Source organism: Macrotis lagotis, chromosome 1 (assembly GCF_037893015.1).
Source record: "Macrotis lagotis isolate mMagLag1 chromosome 1, bilby.v1.9.chrom.fasta, whole genome shotgun sequence".
Classification (NCBI taxonomy): domain Eukaryota; kingdom Metazoa; phylum Chordata; class Mammalia; order Peramelemorphia; family Peramelidae; genus Macrotis; species Macrotis lagotis.
Window position 1 is genome coordinate 722,155,071 of NC_133658.1, and position 12,460 is coordinate 722,167,530.

The 12,460-nt window shown below is 35.1% G+C and overlaps 1 protein-coding gene across 7 annotated transcripts in view; it reads right to left on the minus strand.

The window, feature by feature from the left end:
* Positions 1 to 12,460, minus strand: part of NBEA (neurobeachin) — a 796,125-nt gene that overhangs the window by 166,935 nt on the left and 616,730 nt on the right. For all 7 annotated transcript variants that reach the window (XM_074216034.1, XM_074216037.1, XM_074216036.1 and 4 more), the window contains 3 exons: positions 4,933 to 5,050; positions 4,571 to 4,673; positions 1,256 to 1,371 (listed from right to left, as the gene is read on the minus strand). In XM_074216034.1, the coding sequence (XP_074072135.1) occupies positions 1,256 to 1,371; positions 4,571 to 4,673; positions 4,933 to 5,050 (337 nt within the window). The remainder of the gene's footprint in view (positions 1 to 1,255; positions 1,372 to 4,570; positions 4,674 to 4,932; positions 5,051 to 12,460) is intronic.

The following is a 12,460-nucleotide window of genomic DNA, read 5'->3' on the forward strand; positions in this document are numbered from 1 at the left end:
CTTTTTCTAAAGTCATAATATCAGCAAAGTAGTTTTGTAGTTCCATTGTATATAATAAAATTGCTGCAGTTATACTTCAAAATAACATCACCAAAAGCACTAACATAATACATAGAATATATGCTAACTGATTAATAATCAAACCACATTACTGATTGACACACCCCTCATTCCTTCTTTTTTTTTAGTTTGCAGGAAAAATTGTCTAAGTATGAATGAGCTATTTTCCTTCTGACAAAGTTGCTAGAGACTAAATTTGAATTATCAATCAGTGCTAGTTAGTCAAAGCCTTAATTATATTTTTAAATGCTCGTAATAAAAGGAACTGATTTGGAAGTTAACATGACCCATCTTTTGCTATACTTGCTTAGTGCAATACTTGCGAAAAAAAAGTTAAGCTGAGTTATGTTGTTCATATTTTTGAATAGCTATGAAGATTTCTGGAATTATTTTGAGCAAATATAAGACATTTACCAGGGTACTAAAGTATTCCCACTTTGGAGCATTAGGATTACTTGTTCCACTGGTAAAGTGAAAGATGATCATTTTCTTCCATAGTAAGAGTGACTTTCCATTGTTTTTGGATTATTTATATTCAAAGAAATGATGATAGTACATTCAAATCTGTGAATTTTTATTCACCATGAATAAAACTAAAAGCATTTATTTCTAATTGATCTTATAATTAGAAATAAAAAGTATAGAGAAGTATCACATACATGGTTATGTAGTGATATTCACTGCTTCCTTTTACTTTGCAAATATACTACTTCCTGTGCTGATGGCAGTTATCCACTGTTTGAAATAGTTAATCTGATTTTATTTCGAAGGTCTGAAGAAAAAAAGATGCTGTGATCCAATCATGCCACAATCTAGGAGACATATGTATAAGGTAGAATACCATTGTTATTCTCCTATCTAGTTGCTGTTGTTGAAAAATGACAAAGTAGCAAAATTATATTCTCCCATTATTATTTCCAGACACTCCCTGGCAAAGATTTTTTGACTCTAATAAAGCTTTGGACAAAGATGTCAGAAAAGGATATGGCAGAGGAACAGCAAAGAATAACCTCTTCATCAATAAACTAATATAAAACTTAGGTGCTAGGCTATACATTTTCTGATAAAACTATGAGTACTTCAGTATAACACTAGATAAATTCAAAGGATATGAATGTATTATAGAAATAATGGTACTGATGATTTTGATGAACATTAACATGTTTATAAGGAACTAAAGAATCAGATGTCTTACCTGCTATGGTATTGAGGAACATTAAATATTCAAAATTAGAGATCTCTCGTCTTTGCCAACGTTGAGTCATATTGGAAGATTTGTAAAGCTGCCGAGGAGTAGCCAAGGATATTCTCCTAGTAATTAAATATAAATTAGATACTTTGGGGTCACAAGTATTTTCAATTCACAATGTACTAGATATTACCTGATATATCTGTTCATATTGATAACTTCAATGACCATTATTACAGAAACTGTTTCAATTATTATTTTATCAATTGGACACTAGCTTTATTTAAAAATAAATTCTAGATTTGACCAACACATGAAAGATTTGTTACTGAGAAGATGGTATGTTAAATTGCACATGATATATCTTGTCTATTTTTAGAATGACACTATTTAATCCTTGCAATATACTGTAGTTGAAAGTGTGGATCCTTTAAACAGTCAAAAATCAGAAGCTGGCCTAGGAAAATTTATTTTAACAATAGTAGGTAGTTATGGAAATTGTGTGGGAGTCATTAATTAACAGAAAATAGGTTTGCTGTCTAAACTTCCAAACAACTTATAAATAAAAATAGCTCCTTCTTCTCCATTAAAATTTCCAATGCTCTCTATCTTCTGTGTTCATAAAGGTAGTTAGATAGTGCAATAGTTAGAGTGCTAGGCCAAGAGTTAGGAAGTCCTGAGTTTAAATACATTTCTTAGATACTAGCTATGACTTACATCTTGGGTTTGTCACTTAACCTCTATTTGCCTCAGTTTCTCACTATAAAAATGGGGATAAAAATAGCATCCACCTCCTAGAATCACTGTGAAGATTTGATGAGATATTTGTAAAGTACTTAACATAGTGCCTAGAAAACAGAGGTTAAGTGACTTTCCAAGGGTCACAAAGTAAGTGTCTGAAACTGGATTTGAACTCAGAGCTTCCTCACTGCAGATCTAGAGCTCTATTCCCTGAGCCATCTAACTGCCAATACCTTGTATTTGTACCCTCAATTTATAGGGCTTTTCTAACTTAAGAGGCCTTTAAATACTTGTTTATTAAATCATATATTATGATGTTCCAAGGGCTTTATTAGATAAATTTTTATATAACATATGGAAAATTTAATTTATGTACAAAATTGATTTTGAATATTTTTAGTATGCCATGCATACCTGAGAAAGTTTTTCAAGTACAATAAAAATAAATAATCAGCTTTAATTTTTAGGCAACAGTTTAAATAATTTACACACACACACACACACACACACACACATACACACACACACACACAGACATATATGTTTCAGATATTTATAGACTATTCTTATTATTCCTCAAAGTTCTTACCCTAGTTCTTCTTTCTAGTTCCTTGATAATATCATTCACTTTCATGGTTTCAGCTATGACCTCTTCTCTCTGTGATCTTTCTTCTGTGCTTTGGATTCATATCTGATACTGCCTATGGGGCATAGTCTCATGAATATAGCACTGGTACCTCAAACTCTATTTGTGTTCAAAACTGAACTGGTTACCTAAACTTGTTTTTCTTTCATTTTTAAAATTCATTCATTTATTTTTTTAAAGAAAGATTTTATTCATTTTGAGTCTTCTAATTTTTCCCACATTCTTTCCCCCCCCCCCCCAAAGGCATTCTTATAGTTAAACTTGTTTTTCTTTATGAATCCTTGTTCAGCATTCTGGGATTATCTTTAACTATTTCTTCTTTCCATCTCAAGTCCTATTATAGTTATCAAATTCTATTGATTCTTCTTTCAAAACCTTTTCTACCATCATGTCATTCTCTCTGGTGTCCTCTCAGTCAGATCTTCATTCCTCTCTAGTATGGCATTCCTGACTCTTTCCTGTAATGACACAGGAACATCCTCATCCTAGAAGCTCACCTAAGTCCCTCTGTAATCCTACAACTATACTCCTGACTCCCCTCCTAGACTTACTCTACAATGCCAGTTAGTTTCATCTTTCCAGTTTTCTTTTATGCACTACCTTTTTTCCTTTAGAATGTAAACTCTTTGAGGGCAAGGAACATCTTTCTACTTGCATTTGTATTCCTAGAACTTAGTGCAGTGCTTGGCACATAGCCAGCACTTAATAACTATCTGTTTATTTGACTAGAGAACAAATTCTCATTATTGTATACTTAACTTAATATATAGTTTCCTAATTAGATTATATTTTAATCTAGCCTAGTTTTTTCTTTTTTTTTTTTTGTTTTTAGGTTTTTGCAAGGCAATGGGGTTAAGTGGCTTGCCTAAGGCCACATGGCTAGGTAATTATTAAGTGTCTGAGACCGGATTTGAACCCAAGTACTCCTGACTCCAGGACCAGTGCTTTATCCACTGCGCCACCTAGCTGCCCCATAGCCTAGTTTTTAGTACAAAGAACCTAATACATGTTTGTTGACTGACTGACTCTCTCCTTTTTCTATCAATTCTTTATATTAAATCTTCAATGATTTCATAGTAACTCCCAATTAAGGTTAAAATCGTTTTGCCTGGTTTGAGGTCTTCTATATTCTTTAATTCCCAATGATGTATTTATTTTCCAACTAAACTGGATGCCTATCAATCCCCTAAACATTTCAGCTTCATGACTTTCATTACTTGTCTGTGCCTAGTGTGTCCTGCCTCCTCCCTTTCACCTGCTGAATTTCTATGCAAGCCATGTCAAATATCATACATCCTCCATAGAGTTATCCCCAATCCCCAAATCCTATTGATAAGTTTCCTTTAAAGACTTCACAAAAAGTGAAAAACTTTGGTTTGCACCACTATGTTTATTCATCATGTATACTGTTCAACAAAAATTGCAGGTATGAGTATCTTTTTGTTCTATTGGAATATCTGTTCCAAGACAGAAGATGTGAGACTTTAAATAAACTTTGTACCTCTCCCAATGCTATGCCCATAAAATGCATTTAACAAATTTTTTTTTGGTTTTTGCAAGGCAAATGGGGTTTGCCCAAGGCCACACAGCTAGGTAATTATTAAGTGTCTGAGACTGGATTTGAACCCAGGTACTCCTGACTCCAGGGCCAGTGCTTACTGCACCACCTAGCTGCCCCTTAAAAAATTTTTAATTGAATTTAATGTAGAATTATACCTAATTTTTTCTAGCAAATAAATTTCATTTCAGGGATATGGTTTGTACTTTCAGAAATATGATATTTTCCTTCACATAATTTACAAAAGAGAATATTCTTTGATTACCAGAAGTAAACATAATTAATTAGTTACAATAGTAAACCTACTATATAGTTATTATGTTGAATCTGAATTATATTAAGAAATCTCAAAACACTTCGAACATGGTAAAATTACCTGGCTTGTGGCAAACCATAGCTGGTTCCTACACCAACCCGAGGCAAGCTATATACAACTTTTTTTACTGTTGCTTGGTCAGGAAAGTTAAACATTACTGAAGCTGTGTGAGAAGAAAAACACGATTTAGAAATAAGAAAAAGCATAAAAGATAAATTTCACAATATAATTTTCAAGATTTATTATTATAGTATTGCATTATCTTAAAAAAACCATTTTTACACTCTATTCCAAATCTGAACTATTTTTTCTTTGATATAAGCCAGACAAATGAAGAATTGAAAATAATTTCAAACAACATTCAAGAATTAAAATTATTAAAGTTAGGAGCATAATTTCCTATAAAATATTCAAAGACATACTTCTGTTTGCCATAAACACTTCCAGAGCAGTGTTTTGTAGAAGATAACGTCTTGAAAATACAGCTCGAATCTCGCTGAACATCCATTTTCCATGAAGTCCCTCTGTGTATGCAAGAACCTAAAATAAAAAGTTCAAGTCACCAGATGTATTTATACAGACATACACACATGAGACTAGTTTTTTTGTTTCTTAATTAATATAGTACCAATAAATCAAAGTTTATCTGTTTGAATTTTTGAGTCTGTCTCCATCATTGTTTACTATCTATTTACAAAAGGTCTGATTTTCTAGTTTTTAACAATATCATTGATGAGGAAATGAAAGTGGATACAGATTAAGTTACTAATGACTAAATAACTTAGATATGATAAGTATTTGGACTATGTAACTACTACAAACATAACATTTCTAAAAATGGAGACATAACAAATAGTGCTGGGTGGCTAGGTGGCTCAAGTGATAGAGTGCTGGGCCTAGACTTAGCAAAACTCATCTTTGTGAATTCAAATCTGGCTTCAGACACTTACTAGCTATATGACCCTAGGCAAGTTATTTAGCCCTGTTTGTCTGTTTTCTCTTTTGTAAAATTTCCTGGAAAAGGAAATGGCAAGCCACTCCAGCATTTATGTCAAGAAAAGCCCATATGGGGACATGAAGAGTTGGACATGACTGAAATGACTGAACAACAATAACAAGAAATACTGAAGTGAAAAATTATTCTATAATAATAGGACAGGACAAAGTCTCTTTTAAGAGTTAATATTTGACACAGCCACTAATGACCCTAATCATAAAGTACTTGGAGAAACAGCAGGGAAACATCACTGAATGCCATAAAAAGGCATTTTGTGTCAGCAGGCAAAAAAGAAATATTGTCCCCAGCCCTTTTTGGGGAAGAGTCAGGACACACAGAAAGATGGTGGTTTTACAAAACTGTCTACAAGAGATGGAGGCTACCCTGGACAGGGCCAAAGCCAGGAAGCCAGTGGCTTGGAACTGGAGGACTGAAAGAACAAGAAGATAGAGGATACAGAATTCAGAGACCAAAGGAACTTCAAGGATGATTTTATCTAACTCTTCACTTTATAGAAGAAACTGAGCCATACAAGGAGAGACTAAATGATCTGCTTGTAACCATAAAGAAGACCTGGCTTAGGATCAGAGAAACATTTCTTATACATGGAACATAAATTGGGTTTGAGTTTAAGAAAGAGTCCAAAACAATTAGCTACACTTGTCATTTATATATATACTTGTATGTATGTGTATTTTGTCATATCAGCCTGGAAGATCAGGCTCTATCTGTATTTATAAGGTTTGAAAAAAGAATAGGTCACTTCTACAAATTATGTTGTAAAGTACACCATGCCTTTGAGGTCACAAATTTGCTGGAAAGTTGAGAGAATACAAGAGCATGCTGTATTTATTACAATTTTTTTTTAATTTGGTAAAGCAAAAATATCCTGTTAAAGGCTTATCTCCAACAAAGCATCAATCATGCACAAGTCAAAATCACAAAAGATTCCCTGAAAGACATACTAAAACAAACGACTTGCTTCACAACTTTGAGGCATAAGTCTGAGAGATACATACTTGACAAAAGCATTCATCATCATCATCATCATGAAGAATACCCAGCATTGTCTATGTTAGAGACAGCTCTCATGATGCTCTTATTTGTAAATGACACCACTGATTGCAACAAGCCCTGGAACATTTCAGGGCCTTCTAAATAATATCCATAATCACTCAAAGGGCTAAGCTAATCTACAGAAGTGTAGACAAATAGGCCTCTAATCAAGATGATGACATGCAATAAGATGTACAATCCATAGATCTTCTCCACTGGTTCATGTATATTACGATAGATATTGTAAAGAAGCAATGACCTGGGGCCCTGAATTGAACAGGAGGAGAAAAGCAAGCTGGTTTGTCTCAGAAAACTGTAAAGTTCTTTTAATGACCTGAAGCCTTTCCCTGTACAAAAGCATATTTCTTTTTCTGAGATTCTTTTGGTGAGAAACACAGTACAAATAAGAAATTATGTGGCAAGAATGATGTAGAAGTTAGCAAGGAAACAGATGATTTTGCCTCCTGCCTTTGAGCAAAGAGGTGGACTAGGCAGAATGAATGGAATGATAAGTATATATTCATTTCTTTTCCTTAACTGCTTTGCCTGTACCTAGAACAGTAAGTCTTTAAGTGTTTAACAAATACTTTTACATCCATTCCTATAAGAGAGGGTATTTTCTTTTTTTTTGGGGGGGGGGGGGAGTAAAATAGAATAGACTAGAAAGTAATTAGGAACTGAGAGTGATAGGAAAAAAATCAACATTATATTTTGATGAACTTGGGAGGAATGATGAAGGGATACCACATTTGATGAAATTAAGGAATGTAAGATAAAGGTCATAGTGGTATGAACTTAGATGAAAAGAAATATTCCTACTTGCATTTTCATGTTGTTATCCTTTTAGGAGGTAGGAAGATGCTACTCAATTAAATTTGATGGAGTCAGCCAACTCTTGGTGGACTTCAAAAAACAAAGAAATCTCAGTGATTTGAGGCTAGAGGAAGCTCTGAGGAGTGTGAGTTCCTAACTATGGGCTCCATAGTTAGCTGAGAATAGAGCCAATGGTCAAAGAAAATCCAGTTCTTTAAAGGTAACTGCTCTTTGCCTCTTAGAAAGTGAGCTCTAGAATGGAGGAGGTAAGCTGGGAAGTGGAAAAGGTCCAGGTTAAGTAAGTAACCCGCCCAGACCAGAATACACTTGGGGGAGTCAGATGAAGAGAAAGCACAGTGATGTCTTCAAATATCAGAGTTACGGGCTGTCTTGGTCATACATTCTATCTACACAGTATCTATTCCAGTGTACTCTAGGCATGTACCCATTTTCCCTACTGATACTGTTTGTACATGAAGAGTACATACCATATTTATCATATTAAATATTGTTCATGATATTTCAGGTTATTTCAATAAAGGCTTTTGCTCTGAACTAATTATATTTACTAGATAAACTGTAAAGGCAAACACACGAATGAGGGTTTCTGAACTGTAGTTTTAGAAGTATGGACAAAAAACCTTGAACCAGAGTTATTTGCTTCCTGGTAGATTCAATCCATGAGTATAAGCTGGGGAGAGGAGGTATTTTTAGATAGAGTTTCTATAATCATTCTTTATATGCCTATGATGTTATTTGTAGTTGCTAGAAACCATCCGAGAAAAAGTATTATTTTTATTTTCTCTTATTTTCAGAATGAAATTAGACTAGAAAATTTAATTTTCTAAATACAATCTTTTTACAAGTTAGACTGTCTCCTTTAATATAATTTTTACGTGGTTATCTGCCTAAGTATTTAATATCTGTGGTATATCTCTGTCCACTGCAAGGTGGGGCTGATGAAAAACATCTCAGAATCTTGGTACCTCACAATGTATTTATAGTACATTATTTTTCTGGATTCTTTGTGGATTTGTTCAATTTGTACTTTTTTTTAATGTGTTAAAAAGTTCTGGACAGTTGCCTCATATTATTTTTTGCATTAGAGTGTTCAAATTTTTTTTGACTTGTATTCTTCGAGGAGATTAATCTAATCTCCTTTGACTTGAAATATTTATTCAAAGATGTGTGGACTCTTTTAGCTGATCTGGAGACCATATTTCCTCCTATTATTACCATCTTCCCTGTTGGTTTATATGTTTGTGTTCAAACTGAGTTTTTTCCCCCTCCTAAGATTATTAGAAATTTCAGCCTATTTTCTTTATGCCTAGAATATTTTTTTCCTTCAGATCATCTTCAATGGTCTACTTTAACCTCTACTTTTTCTCCTCTCATTCTCTTCTTAATCTCATCATTCCACTGAAACTCCTCTATCCAAAGTTATCAATGATTTCCTAATTGACAAATACAATAGTGTTTTGTCAGTCGTTATTCTCCTCAACCTTTCTGCACCTTGGACACTCAGTAATACTCTCATCTAAGTTTTTTAGGACACTGATCTCTCCTGGTTCTCCCCTTAACTGAGGACACCTTCTTATTCTCCTTTGCTAAATCATCATCTGGGTAAGTTTTTTTTTTTGTTTTGTTTTTTTTAGGTTTTTGTAAGGCAAATGGGGTTAAGTGGCTTGCCCAAGGCCACACAGCTAGGTAATTATTAAGTGTCTGAGACCGGATTTGAACCCAGGTATTCCTGACTCCAGGGCCGGTGCTTTATCCATTGTGCCATCTAGCTGCCCCTGGGTAATTTCTACTAACCAAGTATCAGGGGGTCTAGACTCAGCCCTCTTCTAATCTTCTATGTTATTCTACTTGATGATCTCATTCACTCACAGATTTAATTATCATCTTTATACTAAAGATTCTCAAACCTACCTATCCAGCTCTAATCTTTCTGTTGACCTCCAATTTCAGATCTCTAACTGCCTTTCTGATATCTGGAGTTGGATTGTTTTCTTTTCCCTTAAACCTTACCCTACCATCTACTCTTGGGAGCACTGTCCTCTTCTTAGTTCTTCAGGATTAAAGCTTAAATGTCACTCTTGATTTTTTACCACTTCTTACCCTTCTTATCCAATCTATTGCTCAGGTTTGTTGATTTTACTTTTGCAACATTTCTTGAATACTCTCTTTTCTTTTGCATGATATTGCTAACACCCTGGTACAGGCCTGTATCTCCTTATGAACAGACTACTGCAAAAAGATCCTGGTTCGTCTGTGTGACACAAATCTCTTCCCTTCAGTTCATCTTCTTTTTAACCACTAAAGTGATTTTCTTAAAGGATAATTTCAACCATGTCATTCTCCCTATTCAATAATAGTGCTTCCCAAACACCTTCAGCATCAAACACCAAAAATCTCCCTTTTGGCTTCAAAGTCCTTCATAAACCCATCCCTACTATTTCAGTGGGACTAGCTTCCATGCTATTCCATGAAAAAAGTACTGTCTTGTCTCCTGGCATTTTCATTGGCTATCCCCTATGCCTGGAATAATCTCCCTCCTTATCTTCATTTTCTGGATTCCTTCATTCCCACAGGAATCTTCCCCCCAATCCTTTTTTTTATTTAGGTTTTTTTGCAAGGCATATGGGGTTAAGTGGCCTGCCCAAGGCCACACAGCTAGGCAATTATTAAGTGTCTAAGACCAGACTTGAACCCAGGTACTCCTGACTCCAGGGCCGGCGCTCTATCCACTGTGCCACCCAGCCACCCCCCCAATCCTTTTAATTCTCTATTTTCTATATATTTCCTTTATTAATTATTCCTATATATGTCCTAAGTGTAGCTTGTTTTTACATATTTGTTTGTGTGTTGTCTGAGTAGTGAACTTGAAAGGTTCTTCCTCAAGGGCAGGGACTAGTTTTTACCTTTCTTTGTAACCACAGCACTTTGCACTGTGTCTGGCCCATAAGAAGTACCTAATAAAATGTTTATTGACATACTGACAATGTATTCTCTCACTCCCTTTCTGAATTATTCACATTTTAAAAATTATATTTATTTTCACATTATTATAATAATCTTGTGAAAGTAAACATAGAGCACCCCCCAAATAGATAGAGAAACCTCAGGAGAAATGAAGTGAGAGGGGGAAAAAAGTGTCTCTCAGACTGTGTTCATTGTCTCTCTGTCTCCGGGATGGGTTGTGTTCTTTATATTAAGTCCATCAGAGAAGTTGCTTCAGTATCTTTTCCTACAGTTGCTATTTATTGTATTCCCCCCCTTCTATTCTTCCCTACCCCCATTTATTCTATTCTCTCTCCTTTCATCTAATCCCTCCTTAGGAGTGTGTTGAATCTGACTACCCTCTCCCATGATCTTTCCTCTCTTCTCTCACCCCCCCACCCTTCTTTCCTCCCATTTCTTTCCTCCTTTTTTATTCTAGGGTAAGATAGATTTCTATACTCTATTGAGTATGTTAATTTCTCTCTTGAGCCATTTCTGATGAGAATGTAGGTTCACTCATTCTCACCTCACTTTTTCCCCTTCCAAAGCATTACAAAAGTTTTTTCCTTGACTCTTCTATATGAACTATCTTAGCCTTCTACCTCTCCTTTCCCTTTCTCCCAGGGCTTTCCTTTATAGTCAGCAACCTCTTGTGTCATATATATATATATATATATATATATATATATATATATATATATATATATATATATATATATATATACACATAAACACACACACACACACACACACACACACACACACACACACACACACACTCCTTCTAACTGCTTTTATAAATAAGAAGGTTCATATGAGTCATCGATATCTTCTTCCCATGCAGGAATACACACAGTTCAGTATCATTAAATCCCTCATAATCAGTCCTCATCAATCCTCTCTATGCTTCACCTGAGTCCTATACCTGGAGATCAAACTTTCTGTTCAGCTGTGGTTGTTTCAACAGGAAAATTTGAAAGTCCCTGTTTTGTGGAAAGTTCATCTTTTCCCCTGAAAGAGGATGTTCAGTTTTTCTGGGTAGTTGATTCTCAATTGTAAACCAAGATCTTCTGCCTTCTGGAAAGATCATATTCCGAGTCCTATAAGCCCTTAATGTAGATGTTGACAGATCCTGTGTAATCCTAATTGTAGCACCATGGTAGTTGAATTGTTTTTTTTTCTGGCTGCTTGTAGTATTTCCTCTTTGACTTGGGAGTTTTGGGATTTGGCTATAATATTCCCATAAGTTTTTTAGGGGAATCTCTTTCAGGAGGTGATTGATGGATTCCTTCAATTTCTATTTTACCCTCTGCTTCTAGAATTGTCAGGGAAATTTTGCTGGATTATTTCTTGAAAAAATGAAGTAAAGGCTCTTTTCCTGGTCATGACTTTCAAGTATCCCAATAATTTTTAAATTATCTCTCCTAAATCTGTTTTCTAGGTCAGTTGTTTTTTCAGTGAGATATTTCACATTTTCTTCTAGTCTTTCAATTTTTTTTTATTGTTTCTTCATTTCTTATAAAGTCATTAACTTCCTTTAGCTCATTCTAAATTTGAAGGAATTATTTTCTTCAGAGAGCTTTTTAAAATCTACTTTTCCAACTGGTCAATTCTGTTTTTTAAGGCATTCTTCTCTTCATTTGCCTTTTGGCCTGCTTTTTCCATTTGACCTAAGTTGTCTTTATCTGAGCCTATATTTTGATCTTCCATGGGACCAAAGTAAGATTCTTCTTTTCTTGTTGTTTGCTTATTTACTCAGCCTATAACTGATTTACTATACTTCCAAAGCTTTTGGGGGGAGGGGTTTGGGACACCCCCCCCCCAGACCTTAATTACTCCAAGGTCTTATGAGAGGCTCTAATCTTGGCCTGTGCTCTGGTCTGTGGATGCCCACAAAGCCCTCCCCTCTGCCCTGGAACTGTGAGGAGGGTCTCTGCTTCTTTATGGTACTATGGGGGCCCAGACTGGGCTCTAGATCTGAATATGGGTAAAGCAGCAGAGTCCTGTCACCAGGGAGTGCAAAGAGACCTTTGTAGGCTCCCCCCACCCCCACCCCTTACCATCTGTGGACTAAGTGCTCT